Source organism: Puma concolor, chromosome C1, assembly GCF_028749965.1.
Source record: "Puma concolor isolate L17-30 chromosome C1, mPumCon1.1.hap2, whole genome shotgun sequence".
Taxonomy (NCBI): Eukaryota; Metazoa; Chordata; class Mammalia; order Carnivora; family Felidae; genus Puma; species Puma concolor.
The window spans coordinates 43,800,251-43,823,567 of NC_141674.1; the positions used below are offsets into that span (position 1 = coordinate 43,800,251).

At 42.1% G+C, this 23,317-nt stretch overlaps 1 protein-coding gene across 1 annotated transcript; it reads left to right on the plus strand.

The window, feature by feature from the left end:
- Positions 1-4: 4 nt before the first annotated feature.
- Positions 5-21,876, plus strand: LRRC42 (leucine rich repeat containing 42). Its single transcript, XM_086717044.1, has 8 exons — positions 5-217; positions 5,983-6,469; positions 12,240-12,371; positions 13,542-13,660; positions 15,453-15,541; positions 15,711-15,824; positions 19,601-19,685; positions 21,374-21,876. Exons 2-8 carry the CDS (start codon positions 5,997-5,999, stop codon positions 21,646-21,648), a joined length of 1,287 nt encoding a protein of 428 aa, XP_086573170.1. The 5' UTR covers positions 5-217; positions 5,983-5,996; the 3' UTR covers positions 21,649-21,876.
- The last annotated feature ends 1,441 nt before the right edge of the window (positions 21,877-23,317 follow it).

The following is a 23,317-nucleotide window of genomic DNA, read 5'->3' on the forward strand; positions in this document are numbered from 1 at the left end:
CGTCTTCCCAGCCCAGCCTTCTCCCCCGCCCCCGCCAGTCCCGCGGTCCCACAGCGCCAGGTCGCCCCCAGCCCCCTCCCTCCTCCCAACCTCTCTCGGTCCCACCCTCCCTAGCTTTGTGCCCGGGGCGCCGAGCCGCTTCCCCCATCAACCGCGCTGCGGGAGGAGGGAGCCGCCACCTAGAAGCTGCCGCTCGCAGCCCCGGGCAGGGACACAGGTAGGTGGCGGCCGCGGGCTGGGCCGCTCACGCAGCCCGAGGCTGCGAGTGGGGGCGGGGGCGGGGTGTGAGGGAGGGGCGGACTGGGGGAGGGGTAGACCGGGAGGGACGGGGTTGGGGTGTGGTTTGGGTGAGAGGTGTGAGGATGAGGAGATAGGGGTATGGGAGATGGGTTTACGGGTGGGGTCGGGGTGCCGTGGTAGGGCAGTTGGGGGCAAGGTGGGAGAAAGGACCTGGGTCACTTTGGGCGGGCTCGGGGAGGGGCATGCGTGGGAATTGAGGGAGGGGTGGAGAATTGCGGTACTGGGGAAGGGGAAAACGAAGTGGGATTTGAGGGTTGTAAGAAGAAAAGGATCAGGATTGGAATAGAAGGGGTGGGGTCTTGGGGGTAGGGGAGAAAAGTTGGGGCTGTGGATTATGAAGTTGGGCGTTGTGAGGCGTGAAGGAAGGGGATTTTGAAGGTTATCGACAGAAGACAAGAAAAGGGATGGAGAGATTGTCGTCCTAGGAGAGGGAATCCCATTCAGTGGGAGGAAGGGAAGAATACTTGGCGAAGGACAGGGGAATCGATGGGGGTGGAACAGTGTGGGGAAGGAAGGAGAGGCAGGTGGAAGTGGAATAAGGTGTTTGGGACCGAGAACCTTATTTCACAAGGGCCATGGAAGGACTGGAAGGGCCTGAGATGTGAGAAGTCAGGGCAGGGATGCTGGGAGTGGATGAAGGGAGTGAGGTGAGGATTTGGGGTGTAGAGATTGGGTTGTGTGTGAATAGCTCTAGAGTTGGCAGGTAGAAGAACTGTGAGTGTCAGGATGTAGAAGAGATTGGCCTGCTCCTGGAGGGAAGTAGGGAGCTGGGTGTGGTGTGAAAGGAAAGGGTAGGGGTGAAAAGGCAGGTAGGAAAGTGCTGGGGGGAGGGGCTGTGGGAATGCGAGGAGTTAAAAATTGAATAATGGTGGTGACACAGAACAATGCAGGTAAGGCTGTTAGTTGGTTATTGGTGGTTTGAAACTAGTTTCTGTTCAAATTTTGGTGTGGAAATTTTCTCAAGAATACTGCATTTTCAAATAAACCAAGGGTGTCTGCAGCCTTGGGATGAAGGCCATGGGTTGACAGATGTTTTCCTGGTGTGTGGATGTGGGTAATTTCTGCCCTGGCAGAGGGAGGAAGGGAGGCCTCAGTGTAGCTCTGTCCTGGCTCTGTTCCCACCAACTCTTTCTTCAGATGTCCACTTTTTTTTTTTTTTAATCTCCTCTCTGCCCACCCCCCACCCAAGCTTAAGCCAGTGAACACCAGAAGGATCAAACAGGTGGGTGAGATTAATTTTTAACATCTTTTTTTAATCCTTAAGGCTGATGTCATATTTTTATTCTTGAGAGACAGTATCATGCAGTTGAAAGAGCTTGAGCTTTGGAGTAATACAGCCTTGAGATTGAATTCTGGCTCTGCCATTTACTAGCTCTGTGCCTTAAGTAAGTTCCTTTACTTCTCTGGGCCTCTTTACCTGTTAAGTGGCAATCCTGATCTCAAAGGATTGTCAAGGGCTACATGAGATCACTTAATAGAGTACCTAGCACGGTTCTTGACATCCAGTCGGTGCTTAATAAATGGTAGCTATCACACCCAGTATCGTCATCATCAGTATGATTTATTCTTAGGGGATTGTTACTTTACCTCCTAAAATTAAGGAAAGTGTTTACTTCAAATTAGAGAGCCATAGACTCAGCTCACATGTTTAATCCTGTGACTTCTGTCTCCGATTCCTTCCCTCCAGTCCATTTGCGTGGGATGGTCCTGCTTTTTGCTTGGTAAACTGGTTGCAGGTTGTAAAAAGTTGCCATGTTTAGTTATGAGTTATTTTTGTTTTTTGCCTCTTATTTAGAGGCTATAGAGAACTGAGTTCTTAATGTAGTAAGGTTACATTTTTTTCATTTGATGAAATGATACGTTTTGTGATAACTTTGGCTCATTTATGGTGACTGAATAGAACACTGTTGTAATATTTTCTTTTTCTAAAGTTTATTTTGAAAGAGAATGAGTGAGCAGCGAAGGGGCAGAGAGAGAGAGGGAGAGAGACAGAATCTCAAGCGGACTCCATGCTGCCAGCACAGAGCCCAACATGGGCCTCGAACTCATGAACCGTGAGATCATGACCTGAGCTGAAATCAAAAGTCAGACACTTAATCAACTAAGCCACCCATGCTCCCCATGATATTTTTCTTTTTTTTTTTTTTTAATTTTTTTTTTTAACATTTATTCATTTTTGAGACAGAGAGAGACAGAGCATGAATGGGGGAGGGTCAGAGAGAGAGGGAGACACAGAATCTGAAACAGGCTCCAGGCTCTGAGCTGTCAGCACAGAGCCCGACGGGGGGCTCGAACTCACGGACCGTGAGATCATGACCTGAGCCGAAGTCGGCCGCCCAACCGACTGAGCCACCCAGGCGCCCCCTCATGATATTTTTCTATGAGGTTGTATGGTTTACAAAACTGCCTCTCTGGAGACCAGCTGGGAGACCATCAGAATACCTTGTCATTCTGTTGATCTAATATAAAATATAGTTAATACAGATCTCACCTAGACATTCTTACAGATATTAGTTATTTTAATTTTCCAGTTTGTGTGGGATTTTTGCCATGGTATAGCACAGGCCCTGTTGCCTGAGGGCCCATTTATAATAGACCGTCGTGTAAAATGACCAGGCATAAGTAAAACCAAGTACAGAAGCTTGTCTTGTCTTTATGGTTCTTAACCTTGAAAGGTTTAAACATTAATTCTTAGCTCATTCTATAGTACCTCACAAACTCTCCGGAAGCTTCTTATTGGGAGAATGTGAGATGCACAAAGTTAGTAGTAGAAATCAAAGGTTACCTGGATTTCCTGAACCAAGGTTAGTTACTCAAGTACCTTCAATTGAAGAGCAGAGGAGCCTTGGGGCTTCTGGACAGATAATGTAGGTTTACTTTTCAGGAAATACTGGGTTTTTCTTTCATCATTTAGAAAGATAACTAGCATTTGATGAGTACTTTAGAGGTAAAATATAGCCAGAACTATGCCATTTTTGAACGTGATCGATGCAAAGAGAAGCTGCCAGGATTTGGGGCAGCCTGGGTTAGCATCCTTACTCTGATCCCAAGTTGCTTGTGCCCTCTGCTGGATGGAATCAGACTTTTCTGATTTTCACCCGAAGTGGTCATTCATCCATTTGTCCATTGAACTCCAAAGTTTGTGGAACACCCTGTTGGGGTGAGAGTTAGGGGTAATACGGATGGGCACACCCCTTTTCTTTGTCAGGGAGCTTATAGTGTGCTGATTTATTATAATATGCTATCTTCCATAGAATTTGCCTTTCTCATATTACAGTCAAGTCATTCTTTTTTAGGGCCATGCCGGGTGACAAATTTCTGATCCACAGGTAGAGTAGGGCTCTAAATGTCCAAATCCAGGGATAGAGACTGAGGGGCTCTGCTTTGTCTCCTCATCCTCAAGATTAAAGTCTGTGAGGTTGAAGGGGCCAGACACTTACCTCTACTGGATGAAGAGCTTAGAATAAGAGAGGCATTTCCTTAGCAGCAGACACTGAATACTGGCGAGAGTATGGGTTGGAAGAGCTGGCACTGTGACAGGAATTTTTTTTTCTGGGTTTTAGATTTTTTTCCCCCTGGTAGTACCAGTAGCAATATACTCCCATCATCTGCTTTGCTTCTTCCACCTGCAGAAGGGTCTGGCAAGTCGGGGAGGAGCCTGCAGCTGTTGCCTAGAAGAGGAGCTGGCTCCTAGCAACAGTATCATCAGGCCCTGCAGCTCAGAGCACTAAGTCTGTCCCTTTGAGGTCTCACCCTTCCTTTCATTCAGTCCAGCAAGTATCTGTTGAGGGCTTACTCAGTACTAGGCCCTGTGTTGGGCCTGGGAAAAAGAGACGAATCCATTAAGTGTCTTGCCTTCAAAGAGCTCATAGCTCTGAGAACATTAGCAAGTGAACAGACATAGTACACAGTGCTACATGCTATATAGAGAGAAGGAGACACTGGCCCTCTGGGAAAATCAGACAGGCATGCACTGGTGCAGGGGTTAGTGAAGATTTCCCAGGAGAAGGATGGTGGTTGAGCTCGGTAATGAGAGTAAGACTTAACTAGGTCAGAAAAGCAAAGAAGGATGTTCCAACCAAAGACAGCAGAATGGGCAAAGACCATTGGGATAAGAGAGCACAGCCAACTTACTTATAGTGTGGCGTGGCTGAAGGTAGGGCATAAGAAGATGGGCAGGAAAAGGTGAGGCTGTCAGGCTAGGCAGGGCCCTTCTTTCTGATGTGCTTTTATACACATAATTATCCTCCAGAGAAACATGGATTGCACGGATGCGCACAAGCAGGATCACTGTTTGGTCTCCAGAGGCTCAGCATTTTTGATCACTGATTTGTCTGCTTTTACATGGCATTAGAGCTACATCCCAGCCCTGCACGGATGCAGAAGAAGCTGGGTTAGCTCAGTTTAAAAGCCAGAGTCTTTTATTTATTTTAGAGGGAGAGAGAGAATCCTAAGCAGGCTCCATGCTCATTGCGGAGCGGGATGTAGGGCTTGATCCCATGACCCTGGGATCATGACCTGAGGCAAAATCAAAAGTCACTTAGCCTAACCAACTGAGCCACCTAGGTGCGGAGAGAGTCATTTAAAGATAAAGGCAGCTATTTGACATGTATAAATTTTTTTCTGTCTAAGTTGCTGTGGAAATAATGATCAAACACTTTCATTTAACATAGCAATTTCTCATGTATTTTTGAAATCTCACAGTGTCTCAGGAAAACAGATATTCCAATTGATGCTTGAGCACAAAATGTCACCCATAGGATTGCATAAATGCCCACTGTTTTTGGTATTTTGCCTTAGCTCAAAAGTATCTAATAGAACGTTAAGAGATAATGATGTTTCCAAGGAGTAGAATAGCTTTCTTTTTAGCTCTTGTGATGGAGGTCTTTCTTTGTAGATCCAAAAAACCGTATTGCTCGTGGTCTATGTAAGGGTTAGCAAATGAGTAAACTCTAGTTCCACAAATATCTGCTCAGGGACTGTTATATGCCAGAGCACTATGTTAGGGAGTCTGGATGAATTAAACACGGTCCCTCTCCTCAAGGAGCTCAAACCAGTAGAACACAGGCCCAGAAATAAATCAGTAGTGGAACACTGAGTCAACAAAGATGTGGAAGGTGCCAAGGTAGCAAGGGAATTATTAGTTGCTGGTCTTTGTTCTGTGCATAAATATATTTTTAAAAACAAATAGTAAATTTCTCATGTACTGTTTGTAACTTTCAAATCAGTAAAAAAATTTAGGATTTTAATGACTGCATACGTTCCATGGTGCAGATGTATCATAACTTATTTAATAACACCCCTGTTGGACATTTAGGTTGTTTCCAGTTGTTTTGCTATTACCAACTGAGCTGCTATGACTTTCCTTGGAAGTGACTCTGCGTGCTTCTGTAACTTCCTCAGGGTGAATTTTAGAAATAAGATTTGAGCTGGCTTTTGAAAGATGAGTGGGAGTGCACCAGGTACAAAGAAAAGGGGGAAAGTAAGAAACGGCGTTCCAGGTAGAGGCAATAGAGGCAGCCTTCATTGCCAGAGTTCACAGGCAACTGGTAAGCTTTGTTTCCCCAACCAACCAAAGGGCCTTCCTGGTAGGCTTATAAAGCTCTGGGCACAGCAAGATGAAATTACATGTTACAAATGGCATTTTAATTGGATTGCTTCCTTTGTGCTTTGCTTTTACAGTTGCAACCAAGGCAATGTCTTACTACCTCAACTCAGAAAACCACCTGGACCCAGGACCTATCTATGTACGAGAAAACGGTCAGCTACACATGGTCAATCTGGCCTTGGATGGTGTCAAGAGTAGCCTGCAGAAGCCAAGGCCTTTCAGACTGTTTCCCAAAGGCTTCTCTGTGGAGCTTTGCATGAACAGGGAAGATGATACTGCACAGAAAGAGAAGACTGATCATTTCATCTTTACATATACCCGGGAGGGGAATCTTCGGTACTCTGCCAAATCTCTCTTCAGCCTCGTCCTGGGCTTTATCTCCGACAATGTTGATCATATTGATTCCCTTATTGGCTTTCCTGAGCAGATTGCTGAAAAGCTGTTCTCTGCTGCAGAAGCCAGACAGAAATTCACAGAGCCAGGTGCAGGGCTGAGGGCTTTACAGAAATTCACTGAGGCCTATGGAAGTCTGGTGCTTTGCTCCCTGTGTTTGCGAAACAGGTGGGTGTTCCGATTGGGATATCGAGTATTTTATTGGGTGTGTTAATTCTGTCTAGTGCTCAGGCTTTGTGGGCTTGGGGTCTTCCCCCATCAAATAGCAGTTCAATTTAAAACTTCCAAATACAAAGTGGCAGACCATTTTGAGAAAAATCACTCTTTCTCGCTCCCTACCCCCACCAGAAAACAGCTTTATTTTGAAATCTCTTTGCCACTACTTGACTGCTACCACTCTTCCATTCAGTAAAAAAATAACTCATCTACCAACTCCCCCCCCACCCCCAACTTTTCTAGTGTGAGAAAACAGAAAAGACAAAGAATGTGATCTGCCAAATATCTCTTGGTATGCTCTTGGGGATGTGAAGATTAGGAACCAGAGTTCTGGGCTCTGTTCCAGTTCTCAGACCTCTAGATATTGAACATTAGATAAAAAGGAACTTTAAAATAGTGATTAAAATTGCGAGTATCCTAAAGTTTGGAAATTTTCACATAAGATCTGTTCACCTTAAAAATAGAAACTACCAGTTATTTTATCAGCAGAAGATGGGTTTATTCAGGAATAAAAGAGAATTGCAACCTGGGACAAACAAGCTATAGCAAAACCACAGGCAAGTCCAAGGGAACAAAAGAGAGGCATACTTTTTTTTTTTTTTTAATTATTTATTTTGAGAGAGACAGACAGACAGACAGTGAGCAGGGGAGGGGCAGAGAGAGAAAATCCCAAGCAGGCTCCACACTGTCAGTGCAGAGCTTGATGCAGGGCTCAAACTCCCAAACCATGAGATCATGACCTGAGCTGAAATCAAGAATCAGAAGCTCAACCAACTGAGCCGCCCAGGTATCCCAAGGCATACTCTTTTAAGGAGAAAAGGAAGGTGGGAAGGTTGTTTGGAACTAAAAGTCATTGGAGTAAGCTAGGAGTTCAAAGTGTGGTGACTTTTCATTGGTAAAGCTGTTGCCGGGATGGGGGGGCGGATGATGAGGAAAACAGTTTCTTTACTGGCTGGGAGTAGTAGAACAGGGTTTGGGTGAAAGGTCAAGTCCATTTAAGGTCAAGCCTCGCTCTTTCTGTTGGGTCCACTATTGACTCCTACTGATAGGGCTTAAGAGCTCCCCCTGCTGAAAACTCCCCTCTTCATTTTAGTGAGGCTTCCCATGACTCATTTTCACAGGTCCCAACAGCAACCCTTGTGACTTGCCTTTGCTCATATGCTTTTATTGATTGATTTTTTTTTTTAATTTTTTTACAGTTTTATTTTTGAGGGAGAGAGAGCAAATGGGGGAGGGGCAGAGAGAGAGGGAGACACAGAATCCAAAGCACGCTCCAGGCTCTGAGCTGTCAGCACAGAGCCTGATGCAGGGCTCGAACCCACAGACTGTGAGATCATGACCTGAGCCGAAGTTGGACACTTAACCAACTGAGCCACCCAGGTGCCCCATGCTTTTATTGATTTATTTAAAGTTTTTATTTCATCATGCAAAATGAGAATTTTTTAATAAAAAAAAAAACTTTAAAAACGTGCATGGAAAATTCAAACACAAACACAAAAAGATATAAAGTGAAACAATCTCCCGTTTTATCTTCTATCTTTCCAGAAGCAACTACTATTCACAGTTTTACATCATTCCAGAGATATCTCGCACATGTACACACATCTTTAACTCTCCCCTTTGTTATACAAGTGGCAGCATACTGCTTACACTGTTACACACTTTGCTTTCTTTACATATTTTGAAAATCATTAGCCATGAACACCCGTAGATTTAAAAAATTAGTGTGCCACTGTGTGAACTTTTCTTGTGATTAGAAAATGTGAAAGGTACTATTAAGATGCACTGTCAATATGACTGTTAAAACAAGGCTAAGAAGAGCATATACGAGAAGAAAGTCATACCAGAAAGCATAAGCTAAACTCATATGCTTACAAAAACAAAAAAGAAGCAATCTTTATTTAATTGGCTCACGGAATTAATGGTTTCACCCCAGTCCTAACATTGTACTATAAAAAGACAAGGCATAAACACATGCCGATGAGAGCAGAACCGTGGACTTAGGAACGGAACAGGCACATTCTTTTTTTTTTTTTAATTTTTTTTCAACGTTTTTATTTATTTTTTTTGGGACAGAGAGAGACAGAGCATGAACGGGGGAGGGGCAGAGAGAGAGGGAGACACAGAATCGGAAACAGGCTCCAGGCTCCGAGCCATCAGCCCAGAGCCTGACGCGGGGCTCGAATTCACGGACCGCGAGATCGTGACCTGGCTGAAGTCGGACGCTTAACCGACTGCGCCACCCAGGCGCCCCCGGAGCAGGCACATTCTAAAAGCTCTGTCTCTGTGCTGTGGTCAGTCACGACCAAACCGGGGGCCGCTGCCAGAAGAAAAAAGAATTACCTTACCTAAATGAAAAAGCCTAAGCAATAGTTCATTGTAGCTCATATATTTAAAATACATTTTACTCCTTCATGTTTTGTTCCAAGTTATTTATGGTCATTGTAGAAAAATTAGAACAATGAAAAATAAATGGATGATACATACTGTATCTTAAAATTATTTTATAAAGGCAGTGCATATTTGGGAAATACATAAAGCTATAATTTTAAGAAATTCATAAGGCCACTATATGTGGTGATCATTTTCAAATACACACTTGGAAATATACTCTATAACTTGTTTTCTGTTTTTCCCCCATCTACCATTACAGCTAAGGTATTTCTTATGATGGCAAAAATACTTTTTATCCATTTGTGATGTCTGTGTACCATTATAATTTTCTTTATAATTTTTCAAATTTTCTTAATTTTTTTCTACAAGGAACTTGTATTACTTTTATAATCAGAAAAATGGAAACATTTTTAACATGATTTTTGATTCATGTTTTAGTGCAACAATTCTCAACTTTGTTGTCTTATTCAGATACAAGAGTAAGATTTTCAATTATGGTTCCAAACTTCCCTTCTACTTTAGAATCCCCAAAGGAAAAATAGGAAATGGACAAGAGATTTGGGTTTGCATTTACAATCCAGGGCTGATGCTGCTGCAGAAAGGTTTTACCAGCACAAAAGAGTTCAAGTCAAAGAGAAAGAGGCTGAGAAAATTAATGAAAATAAGATGATTGGGGATGTTCAGTCACTTGCTGTCTTGGGGTAGGTCACAAAGCTGCTTGTCAGAAGAAGCCAGTGTCTTTGCAGCTGGGTCCCAACCATGTAAAACTATTTCTTCCTTGTGTTGAAAACCCAGTGGTTTGGGTTTTTTTAATTTTATTTATTTATTTTGAGAGGGAGAGAGTGTGCGCACTCACGTGCAAGCATGAACAGGGGAGGGGCAGAGAGAGAGAGAGAGAGAATCCCAAGCTGACTTCGCCGTCAGCCAAGAGCCCAACACAGGGCTTGATCCCGCAAACTGTGAGATCATGACCTGAGCCAAAATCAAGGGTCAGATGCTTAACCAACTTGAGACACCCAGGTGCCCCGAAAGCCCAGTGATTTTTAAACCCACTGGTGGTCACAGGGAGGCAAGTATGTTTTCTTAAAATATCATCCTGGGGCTCCTAGGTGGCTCATTGGGTTAAGTGTCTGACTCTTGATTTCGACTCAGGTCATGATCTCACAGTTTGCGAGATCAAGCCTCACATTGGGCTCTGTGCTTAACAGTGCAGAGCCTGCTTGGGATTCTCCCTATCTGTCTGTCTGTCTCTCTTTCTCTCTCTCTTTGCTCCTTCCTCTGCTCACACTCGCCTGCATGCTTTCTCTCTGCCTCAAATAAAAAAATAGCTACCGAATGAAGTTCTATAAGATGTCATGTGTTTTTGGAATATTGTTTCTAATTTTCTTAATAATTCTTAAAAGAAGTAATCCTTTACCCCATTTTCTAGCTGGAGAAATTGAGGATCAGAGAGGTTAAGTAACTTTCTGTAGTCACACAAGTAATTAGCGTTGTTAAAATCCAAATTCAGGTGTATCTGACACTAAAATAAGCCTATGTTCTTTATGTTGCTTCTCCATTACACCATTCTGAACTCTATGGGGCAAATCAGAAGACCAGTGTTGAGCGAGACCCTAGAGCTTTGATCATGTCCTAGATAAGCATCTAGTAGTGTCTGTGGCTTTGTATGTTGGTTTCTCAGCCTTGATTTTGTAATGTTTGCTAATCAAAGTATACATTGTTAGGTCCTTTGCAGATACCCTTGTTTCAGAATTACTGAAAATATTTTGGTTAATTGATCAAAGGATGTGTGTTTTCCTTTCTCTGATTGCCAGTAATCCCCCAAATCCCCATTAACCCACTTCAACTCTGTGATTGGAAGATGGAAAACAGCAGCTTTATTTACAGTGCAATTAAAATATGTCTGAGTAAATAAGGCTCAATTGTGTACCCAGCTGAGCTCTGTCACCAGGCAGCTTAGAGAGGGTATCAATGCCCCAGGCCATCTGTACTTAGCAGTCAGGCCAGTGATCAGCTTCAGCACATCTTATTTTGATTGGAAATAGGAAGAAAAGAGATATAACTCCCCTCTTGCCCTCAGATTATTCCATCTTGTTTTTGGTAATTGTGATCCTATTGACAGAAGAGAGAAGTGAGCACTATTAAGTGTCACTCCACTGATCCTAGCATACCATTTTGCAATCGAAACTTTAGACACCCATGGGGAGAATGGATGAGAAAGGCAGTCTCCTGCTACAAGTTAGTTTCCCTGTTCTTTTAGGATCCTCTCCTCTGTTTCCTGTCACACCTAATCCCTTTTTGATTTTTTCTCACTGACATCATCTGAAATAGATGAACAACTAGAAAGCAGGGTGGAGGCCCTAGCCCGGGCTGTGAAATGCCCTTTTGATCTTCTTTTCCTCTCCAGAGGCCTGCCTGATGCTTCCTGATAATAGTTTGGCAAGGTGCTCCAGTGTAATTAAATTGTTTGTGCTCACAGACTTGTCTTAACCATCTCAATTAGACTGAGTCTTTGGAGTCTATCATGCTGCACTTACTTTTGGAGTAAAGTTAATAGGCACAGTGGAGTGAGCAGCTACTGAAGCGTGTGTTTGAATAGAGAGAAAATGTGATCTGCCAAATATCTCTTGGCATATTCTTGGGGATGTGCAGAGATTGGAACCCAGAGTTCCAGGTCATATTCCAGTTTTCAAACCAGTAGATCCTGAGCATAAGGCAAAAGGCAACTTCAAAAAAATGAATGATTAAGTTTTTGAGTATCCTAAAGTTTGGAAATCCTCCCATAGGGCCCAACACCAACACCAAGGTCTGTCTTCTGAAAAAGCAGATGTTTTTTCTTGTGTCTTGCCTTTGCTCGTACATTTTTATTTAAAGATTTTATCCCACCATCATGTAAAAAGACTTTTAAGACATTTACTAATTTAAAAACTCAACCTGGGGGCGCCTGGGTGGCGCAGTCGGTTAAGCGTCCGACTTCAGCCAGGTCACGATCTCGCGGTCCGTGAGTTCGAGCCCCGCGTCGGGCTCTGGGCTGATGGCTCAGAGCCTGGAGCCTGTTTCCGATTCTGTGTCTCCCTCTCTCTCTGCCCCTCCCCCGTTCATGCTCTGTCTCTCTCTGTCCCAAAAATAAATAAAAAAACGTTGGAAAAAAAAAATTAAAAAAAAAAAAATAATAAAAAAAAACACTCAACCTGTGCCCACATAGTAGTTGGTGAAGTCGGCTTATTACATAGTACCTTGTCCTGATAGAATGTTGACTGTTTGACAAAGCCATAAATGGTAACGTTTTAAAAAGAAAAAGTTGTTGATTGCCCTCCATGCCCCACAGATACCTGGTGATTTCAGAAAAACTTGAGGAGATTAAGTCTTTCCGGGAGCTGACCTGCCTGGATCTTTCCTGTTGCAAGCTTGGAGATGAGCATGAACTTCTAGAACATCTCACCAATGAGGCCCTGTCTAGGTATTGACCTGCCACTACTTGTAGATGAATTGTTTTATTTTTTTAAAGAATGTTCCAATGGGATCATCTTGAAGAATGCTGGTTGTTTCCTAATCCTGTGTTTATTTGCTAATTTTTACTCTTTTCTAAAACATTTTCAATCTCCTTTAACTGAGCATAAGCAATATAGATTGGACAGGTCTTAGGAAAGTAAGTTAGCTGGTTCCTTTTATAAATAACCTTTATTTCAACATGTAGTATAGGAAACTACAGAGGTGAAAATAATTTTGCTCTCAATTTGTCCAGTCCTAGGTTATTCTAGGATGAGATAGTTATACAGGTATCTACAATCATTTTCTTTTATTTTAACTATCATTGAACTATAAACTACTTAAAACGTAAACTACTAAACACTGCCTAATCCATTTCAAGAACCATAATCTTAAAAAATCACCCAGTTTATACACATTCACAAATAGACCAACTGATCCCGTTAGTCTGGCCAGCAGAAAGGAGGCCAGATGGGTTCTTTGTGGTTTCATAAACATCCAGAAGGATAACAGCATTACAAAGTTAAGTCTAACCAGCTTCCTGGGGCCTGCCTCAGACAGCGACACTACACAGTGCCCCATACAAAGGTATTTTTGTTTGGGGTTAGTAAAGGTTCAGATTTCTTGTGTGGGGGACAGTGGAGCAAATTAATACACAATTTCAGGTTAGCTGGATGGATTGGGTTATGGGTATACCTAAAAATCCAATCTGAAAATCTGGATTCATAAAGCTAGTTAAAATTAGAGGATTATTTGCTTTGCAAAATGAATTCTCATAGAAATTCTTTAATAGACTTTCCTGACATAGAATGTTTTTGGTTTTCACTTAGGATTTGTCATGAATGCAGCTTTTGTGTTAAACAGGGTATATTTATTTCCTTCATGAAGTCCCTGTTTACCTCATTTGACCATATACTATTAGTGTCCTCTGCCATCTGAGGTTAGTGCTGCATTGACACTTTGATCCCTAAGTTAACCATCAGTAAATAGCAACAAAAGATTTTTAGCTGTTAAACGCATTGGGTGTGAAATAACAGGATGTAGAGGATATTTTGTGTTTTAGGTATTTAGGTGAAATTTATGTATGTGGACTTTCTCAAACTCTGTTTAAGTGATTTATGTATGGACTTTGTTTCCCTAGTGTAACTCAACTCCACCTGAAGGATAATTGTTTATCTGATGCCGGGGTGCGGAAAATGACAGCACCAGTTCGAGTGATGAAAAGAGGCCTTGCAAATCTAACATTATTAGACTTATCTTGTAAGTTTTATTAGCAATTATAGTATTTAACGTTGGAAGAATGGCCTTAGAAATCACCTATTTTTCCCCATCAATTTAGAGATGGTAAGATGAAGGGGAGGTGACCCTTCCTAGCTGCCATAGCAAGTTAGTGGCAGAGCAGAACTAAAGCCAGAGGCTCTTGACTCCTGACTATATTCCTTTCCTGTATGCTGCCACGTCTTTAGGATAGGAAACACCTTTCGCAGAGCTAGAGCAAACAATCCTAAAGTTTATATGGAACTACAGAAGACCCCGAATAGCCAAAACAGTCCTGAAAAAAAGAATAGGAAAAGCCTTTCCACATTCATCTGGGTCACTTACTGTGTACAGACAGAACAGCCTTTCATCATATTCATGGCACATATAAAGGACATGTGGCTCCTCTCTGAGTTGCTGATCCGTGGTGTCTGTCACCTAGGTCTTTTTTTAATCAGTATTTGTCTGATGACAATCTGGATGAATTCACAGTCGTGATAACTTTCTCAGGAATAACCAGATATTGATTTCAGTGGTAGAAAGTTGGTAGAGATCATTTACAATTTAGCTGAGCATCCATTGAATATATAACAGGTTGGTATGGTGTCAAAAGAATAAGAGGAACAGGGGTTTAAGATCAGAGGACAGTCCTTGCTCTGCTGTATTTTTAGCGGCTGTGTACCCTTGAGCAAGTTATTTAACCTCCTGGGCCTTAGCTTCTGTAGAACAGAAACAATAGTGAATGTCCAGTCTCCCTCCCAGAAAAGCATATTTATTCAGCAAATATTTTTTGAGCATCTAGAATGTGCCAGGCATTGTGCTTATGGTCTTGAGGATTCAAGTAGTACTGTCTGAGTTGAGAAGGTAATATGTGAGAAAGGCTTCTGAAAACAGTGCAAGTTAGTGAGTAGTGGTTGTCCTATGTCTAAATACCTTTGAAAATCTTTTTAAAGGGACACTTGGGTGGCTCAGTTGGTTAAGCGTTGGACTTCAGCTCAGATCATGATCTCGAGGTTCATGAGTTCAAGCCCCACATCGGGCCTACTGCTGTCAGCATAGAGCCTGCTTGGGGTCCTCTGTCCCCGTTTCTCTCTGCCCCTCCCCTGCTCATGCTCATGTGTGCGTGTGTGCTCTCACTCTCTAAAACAAAAAGTAAAAACATTAAAAGAAAAAAGAAAGGTTTATAGCTTAAAAATACATATATTTTTAAAATAAATCTTTAACTTTGGAGGTGAAATAACCATGCACAAAGTCTGATAAACCATTTTAATACATGCTCATGTATGCTACTTTCATAAAGCTCCAAATTAAACCCTTTGGGATAACTTCCTGGTTAATTTTTTTTTAATGTTTGTTTATTTTTGAGAAAAAGAGAGAGCGCACGTGCGAGATGGGGAGGGCCAGAGAGAGAGGGAGACACGGAATCCGAAGCAGGCTCCAGGCTCTCAGCTGTCAACACAGAGCCTGATGCGGGGCTCGAGCCCACAGCCGGTGAGATCATGACCTGAGCCGAAGTCGGACACTTAACTGAGCCACCCAGGTGCCCCCGTTTATTTTTCTGCTAATCCCCAGCTCCTAGAAAGTTAGAGCTGTAAAGGATCTTAAGGGTCATCTAGTATGGTTTTTCCATATTACAGACAGGATAAAGATAAGATCCTTATATTGGTTTTCTCTGCAAAGTTTCCTCACTCAGTACTTTATATTTAATTGTTTGGCATTTTTTCTGAGTTTGTTGTTGGATTTTAGCATTAGTTATACTGTATATTGTAATACAACCTATGTTTCTGGCATCTAGGTAATCCTGAGATCACAGATGCGGGCATTGGATACCTCTTCTCTTTTAGAAAACTAAACTGTTTAGATATTTCTGGGACAGGGCTAAAGGTAAGACATTTGCTCCCTTCTCTTATTTCTCCAGACTGACAATTAGATATTTTTGGCTCCTGCTAATTGGTGTTTAGAAAGAACTGGTATTTATGATAGTACTTATTTCCTACTGCAAGTAAGCACGAATTGACCAGATGTGTGTGCATTCTTATTCTTTCCCTCATAGGACATCAAAGCCATCAAACACAAGCTCCAGACTCACATAGGCCTTGTCCACTCCAAAGTGCCTTTGAAGGAATTTGATCACAGTAACTGCAAGACAGAGGGCTGGGCTGACCAGGTACTGCAGCTTTTTCTCTCCCACAGTGAGAAGTCCAAGTGCTTCAATCAACACTTTGAACAAACATTAATCCTCTTGGTAGTCTGAATGAATGGCCGTCTTCGTGTCAAATCGGAGACACTGATGGCCTTTAACTGACCCAGCTACTTAAAGCAAGGTGTTAGATGCTGATCCTTAAATCTCTTGCTCTGGTCACTAGCTTGTGTCTCATCTTTATTCACCCTGGGAGAAAATGCCATGTTATAAACAACTCAGAAAAAAGCATATTCTGGCTTGCTATGCAAAAAAGCAATATGACCTAACTTTAGGACAAATTCCCTTAGCATGTAGATAAATGCTGAAAAGAGAATAAGTTACACTGTTTAGGATTCAAATCTGATTCTTCTTGGGGCGCCTGGGTGGCGCAGTCGGTTAAGCGTCCGACTTCAGCCAGGTCACGATCTCGCGGTCCGTGAGTTCGAGCCCCGCGTCAGGCTCTGGGCTGATGGCTCAGAACCTGGAGCCTGTTTCCGATTCTGTGTCTCCCTCTCTCTGCCCCTCCCCCGTTCATGCTCTGTCTCTCTCTGTCCCAAAAATAAATAAACGTTGAAAAAAAAAATTAAAAAAAAAAAAAAAACAAATCTGATTCTTCTCCTTAGTTTGGACCAATTTCTTAACTCTTAGAGTCTTAGTGAGGACATACCTTTTTCTGTCCTCTCACTAAGCAAACCCTCCCATTTTCAACTTCTTGGCTTTGATTCTCTCATGTCTTCTTGGTGGTCTTCCTCAACTTGGTAAAGTATAGACCTAAATAGGAAGTCAGAAGGTAACCGAGTAGTAGAGCACCAGTAGATGGCAGCTTGCCTGTAGCTCGTGCCTTTCTTCCTCACACACTTTAATATTTCTTGGTGGAGGCCTAGAGGACCCACCAAAATGTTTTGTTCTGAATTCCTCCTTGGCTCCACTATAATGCATGATGGTGGACCTATCCAACTGCCTAATTGTAGCATCACCTCCCTGTAAGTAATCAAGAAGGGGTGAGTCAGTATTTTAGGAGCACTTTGACATTTGTCCAGAAAACGTTACGCTGAAATAATCACAACAGTGCATTGCCAGAAGGTTTGTAGCACTGAATGAATCCTATATGTATCCAGTGGACTTGGGGCAGATGTGGGATAGTCAAACAAAGGTTTAATGAAGTTTGGGTAGCACATGATATGGTGGAGTGAGCATAGGCAATGGAGTCAAAGAGACAGGAGTTTGGGATCCTGGCTGGACAGCCCAATAGCTACATGACTTAGGCAACTTGGATTTGCTGTTTCTTCATCTGTAAAATGCAGAAACCAGGACCTCTCTTAAATAGCTTAGTGAGGATGAAGTAAAATACCTAGCATCCTGGCCTGAAGTACAGGTGTACCATGGAGATATTGTGGGTTTGGTTCACATCACCTCAATGAAGCGAATATTGTAATAAAGCAAATCTTGCAATAAAGCAAGTCAAATGAATTTTTTGCTTTCCCAGTGCATATAAGATTTCTGTTTATACTGTAGTCTGTTAAGTGTGTGACAGCATTATGTCTAAAAAAGTAAAGTACGTTACATTAATTAAAAATATTTTATTGCTGAGACATGCTAGCCATTGTCACTTGAGCTTTCAGCAAGTCATTGTCACTAATGACCATAACAAATGTAATAACAATGAAAAAACTTGAGGTGTACAAGCGTTACCAAATTGTAACACAGAGACGTAGACGTGTAGTGAACAGATGCTGTTGGAAAAATGATGCAAATAGACTCGTTTTATACAGGATTGCCACAGATCTCTAGTTCATAAAAAACAGTATCTGCTAAACGTAATAAAGCAAAGGTCAGCAAAGAGAGGCGTGCCTTTAAGTTGATGGGACTCCTTCATACACACAGCTTCAGGCCATATCCCCCTGAGCAGGCCTCTAAAGCATGGCAGCAGCATTTTACCGATCTCTTGCTGATCCCCACTGAAATGTTTCAGGCTGACTCCAGTCTCCTGCCTCGTTCTCCCCAGGTGACACAGAAAAATGATGGCCTCTAACAGGAGTCCCCATACTGCTCTATCAATGTCTCAGAATTTTTCCATTTCTTCAACCATATCCTACTTCCCTCCTATCCAAGGGGTCAAGTGTGCCACTTTATTCTAGGGATAAGCATGTCAGTGTTTGTTTTTCAGTTACAGTCCCTGAGATCTCCACATTTCTCTGGTATAGGTCACTAACAATTATTTTCCTCTGCTGCCCCACCCTTCAATTTTCAGTCTCATGCTTTGTTGGCCGCTTTCTTTCTGTGTATAAACATGAGTTACCTTTTTTCTAACATGTTCTTCATCCCCCCCCCCAATGCAGCCGTGAATTGGTTTCTGCGATCTTGCCCCCCTCCTCATTGCCCACTCAGCTCTTACTCCCTTGTAATCTAGGTGTCTGGTCTCTGCTGCTCTGCGGTGGGTGTTTTCTTGAAGGTGGCGTGTGATCTCATTCTCCACCTTGCTCACTTTTCTGCAGTACTGGTATAAACATACGTGCCTTATGCCTTCCTCTCCTGGCCTTTCTCCTGACTCCTGCTCGCTTCTCCCTCTAGCTCTCGCTGATTCCTCACTTCCTCCTCCCTTCCTCTGTTTTCTCTCACTCTCCTGGTGATGTTAACTGATCTTAGCACCTTAACTGTCCCTGCAGGGAAGATTTTACCTTCTCTGACACGTCAGACTTCAGACCCGTTCCTAAATAGTGTCCATAAATCTCTACCGTGCACCCCAGATTTAATGTGTCCGGAACCAAGCTCATTTTCCTCTTTCCTTTCCCCTAGCAGCTCTTCCTCTTGATATTCTTACTAGTGTTAGCGGAAGCACTCTTTTCCTGATTGCCCACTGAGTCACCAGGTTTGGTTGATCCTGGCGTTCTCTTGGATCTGACCCGTTTTCCACAATCAGGAAGTTATCCTGGAAGGGATGATACCTGGTACTCACTGAGTGCTTCCTGCGTGCCAGACACTGCTAAACCCCTCATTTAATCTTCCCAAGAGCCTGGTGTGGTATATACTGACCAAAGAATCAAATCACTTGCTGAGGGTACCCTGGCTAGTAAGTGGAGGCACTAACTCTGGGTCTGTATTCTTACACTCTTGTGCTGTCCTGCCTCTGTGTCCTGAAATGTTTTCTTCGACTTTCTTTAGGATCGTTTCATTGCATACTGTAATGACAACTGTCAAATTAAAAGTTCTTGTTACTTGTGTGTGTGAAACAATCGCTTACTTTGTTTATGTATATTTTATATTCAGCCAAGTTTCCGAAAGAATTTGTAGTAGTTTATAATAAAAATATATTTGTAACAGATTTAAAAAGCGGAAACTGATCATGAAAGATGAGAATATGGAAACATGGGCATTTTACGTACAAGAGTTTGAATTGTATTTGGTATATTTAAGGCATGGAAGTGAATCTAGGAACGTGTGAAAAGTATTATGACTAAGGTTTTGCATTTTATTACTTAATTTGAGAATATGCACTTTTTTCTAGCTTGCAATAGAGATGAAAATAGGGAATCAGCTTCATAGATTTTTCCTGAGTCATGGAAACACAGATATCCAACATGTTTGTATTCTGGTCACCTTCGGTGTTAAAACAGAAAATCCAGGCTTGACTTGGTTATTCTTACCACCTGTCATCTGAAGTAAGATTACCACAGGGATTTGTGTTTCTGGAAAGGGAGCTAGAGGAAACAAGGAAAACTTGAGATTTTGTTCGGATTCAAGTCTTTCCAAATGCATTTTAGATTGTTCTGCAGTGGGAGCGTGTGACTTCAGAAGCTGTGAAGCCACGAGAAACCGGGGAGCCTCGAACAGCAGCTCAACACTTCTGTAAGAAATTTCCTTTTCTTTGGAGTTTTTGCCCTTAGGTTATTTGCACCCTTAAAGCAGTTAGCCCATCTTAACCCAGTGGGAAAAGTAATTATGATGGTATTGACTTAAAGAGATCATCAAAACTTGTATTGTCTCAACATGCTACAGCATAAGTTCACACTTAGCCTCAAGCACCTACACCAGGAAAGTAGTTTATTAAATGTACGTGTGTGTGTTTGTATGAATATCCCATTTTGTTTCAAAAAAGATTTGCAGTGGCACACAAGTGGATAGAGCACAGAACATTAAAAAAGGAATTAAGTGTAACCAAAAGATAGAAGCAACGCAGGTATCCATCAAAAGATGGAATGGATAAGGGTACCTGGCTGGCTCAGTCGGTGGAGCATGTGACCCTTGATCCCTGGGTTGTGAGTTTGAGCCCCAAGTTAGGTGTAGAGATTACTTAAAAATGAAATCTTTATTTATTTTTTATTTTTTTTAACGTTTATTTTTAAGAGAGAGAGAGAGACAGAGCATGAGTGGGGAGGGGCAGAGAGGGGGGAGACACAGAATTTGAAGCAGGCTCCAGGTTCTGAGCTGTTAGCACGGAGCCCGATGTGGGACCTGAACTCACATACCGCAAGATTGTGCGTGACCTGAGCCGAAGTCGGATGCTCAACTGACTGAGCCACCCAGGCGCCCCAAAAATAAAATCTTTAAAAAAAAAGAAAAGAAAGATGAATGGATAAATAACATGTAATATTTCCATATAATAGAATATTAGCATTAAGACAGAAAGAAGTTTTGACATAACATGGATGGAATTTGAAGAGATCATGCCAACTGAAATAAGCCAGTCAGAAAGAAACAGGTTATATGATTCCTCTTATAAGAGGTTCCTAAAACAGTCGAGAGAAACAGAAAATAGAGTAGTGGTTGTCAGGGACTGGCGGGGAGGGAAATGGGGAGTTATTGTTTAATAGGTATATCATTTCATTTTGCAAGATGATAAAGTTTTGAAGAAAGATGGTGATGTTTGCACAACAATGAATGTATGTAATGCCACAGAACTAACTATACACTCAAAAATTATAAAAGTGGTAAATTGAGGTTAAGTATATTTTATCATAATTTTTTAAAAGAGTTAAGGGATGAAATCAAAATGAAGGAAAAATAAAGGTAGCAAAATAAGAATTCAGGGCATACCAAAAACTATAGAATAAGGTGGGATCGTTTGCTAGAGTGTGCCACAAATTTGGCTCTTTTTTAGAAGACAGAGTCCAGATTTTGAAGAATAATAGGGAACATTTTTTGAGCTTTTACTCTGTGCCGAACATTGAGCTGAACACTTTATATGTTGCTTCATTTATCTCCACATCACCCTCATAAAATAGGATTTATATCCTTATAAAGCTGAGAAAATTGAATCTCCGAGAAGCTGCTTGCCCAAGGCCACTTATCCAGAAGTGGCAGAGCTGGGATTTGAATCCAAATCTGTCCTACTCCCACATGAGTACACACCTCCACCCTGTGCCAGTGCACATGCCACTGTTCCTCTGTAGGGCATTGAGAAGAGAATAAAATTAATCCAGACCTCTGCCTGTTAAGGCCTTTGTCATTTTCCTTGGATCATCTCTCTGGACTTGGGCAGGCATTAGCACACCAGCATAGTCAACTCGTTGCCCCTCCCTCTGTCACCCTCACAGATGGCAAGCGGGCTCGAACAGAAGCCCCTGTGAAGTGTGCCCTGGCAGATACCCACATGAACTCTTCTGAGAAACTCCAGTTCTATAAAGAGAAAGCCCCAGACTGCCATGGGCCACTATTGAAGCGTGAAGCTGTCTCAAGCCAGGAGTCAAAGAAGAGCAAGAAGAGAGCTTTTGAAGAGCCAGAGAAGGAACAGAGCAACTCTTCACAGTCTTCAAAGCAGAAATACGTGTGTCTTGCTGTGGAAGACTGGGACTTGTTAAATTCCTACTGATTGGTAGATAGGAGGAGTTGACCTCTTTCCCCCTACACTTATGTATGAGGAAAGGGGGCTGATGGTGTTTTCCTTTTTGTTTGACTTTACCTATGGCATTAGCATAGCAAGTGGATATTTCTACTTTTGTGGTGGGGGAGGGGAATGCTATGGAAGTATGTAATAATTTCTAATGTATATTTTCAATACATAGTAATTTTTTCAAATAAACGTTTTTGCTGTCCTTAAGTTCTGCTTGTGAAATGTAGACTGGAGCTACAGGAAACACCACTTTGGTTTGGGATAGGAGGCCAAGTGAATTAACAAGGCGGCTTAGCATGATTTGTTACTACAGGGTGACCCAGCCAAGAGGGTGTGGGTGTGTGTGTGTGTGTGTGTGTGTGTGTGTGTGTGTCTTCCTTCCATTACTGAATGCCTATGTGCCACACCCTGTCCTCACAGCAACAATGGAAGATAGGTACTAGCCCCACTTTAGAGTTCGGAAAAGTCAGCATCATAGCGAAACTATGGAGAGAGCCCAAATGTCTGTTGACTGATGAATGGATAAAGATGACGTGGTATATATGATGTGGTGTATATGTGTGTGTGTGTGTGTGTGTGTGTGTGTGTGTGTGTGTGTGTAAATGGGTAAAGATGTGGTGTATATATATATATATATATATGTATATGTGTATATATGTGTGTGTGTGTATATACATGTATATATGTATGTGTATGTATATATATGTGTGTATATATACACACACACACAGTGGAATATTATTTGGCCATCAAAAAGAATGAAATCTTGCCACTTGCAACAATATGGATGGACCTAGAGTGTATTATGCTAAGGGAAATCAGTCAGAGAAAGACAAATACCCTATGGTTTCACTCATATATGGAATTTAAGAAACAAAACAGATGAACATATGGGAAGGGTAGGGGAGAGAAGAGTGGGAAACAAACCACAAGAGACTCTTAACAATAGAGAATATACTGAGAGTTGATGGAGGGAGGTGGGTGAGAGACAGGCTAGATGGGTGATGGGTATTAAGGAGGGCACTTGTTATGAGGGAAAAAAAAACCCTCAATAAAGAAAAAACTCAGCCTCAAATGAGTTGGTTAAGATCACAGAGCTCATAAGTGACAGAACCCAAATTTATACTCATTTTCATCCAACTCTAGAGCCTACTCTTACATTACCTTCCTAAATAATAGTTAATGTTTATTAAAATCCCAACTATTAAGTCTATGAAGTAAACCAAGAATTGTCACAATAGTCCTGCAAAGTCAGGATTATCACCTCGATTTGACATGAGGAACCTGAGACCAATGACTTGCCTTAGACCAATGCTTCTTAAGCTTTATTGTGCATGCAAATCACCTGGGAATCTTGTTAAAATGTAGATTCTGATTCAGTAGATCTAACGTGGAGCCCGAGATTCAACATTTCTAGCAAGTTTCCAGAAGATGCTTGTGCTTCTAATTTGTGGACTACACTAAGAGTAGCAAGGTTCAGGACCTTCCCTGTTCAATACAGTAGCCCATAGTGACATGTAGCCTTTTGAACACTTGAAGTGGGGCTAGTCCAAATTGAAATGTGCTGTAAAAAACATACTGGATATCATACCAAAATACAAAGAAGTATAAATGGAAAATATCTCCCATTTTTTAGTATTGACTACAT

Excerpts from the sequence above, each read along its gene's own strand:
- LRRC42 (XM_086717044.1), top strand. The coding sequence starts at position 5,997 with ATGTCTTACTACCTCAACTCAGAAAACCACCTGGACCCAGGACCTATC. Across the intron at positions 13,661-15,452 it reads AACATTATTAGACTTATCTT|GTAATCCTGAGATCACAGAT; the intron begins GTAAGTTTTATT and ends TCTGGCATCTAG. Across the intron at positions 15,542-15,710 it reads TTTCTGGGACAGGGCTAAAG|GACATCAAAGCCATCAAACA; the intron begins GTAAGACATTTG and ends TTTCCCTCATAG.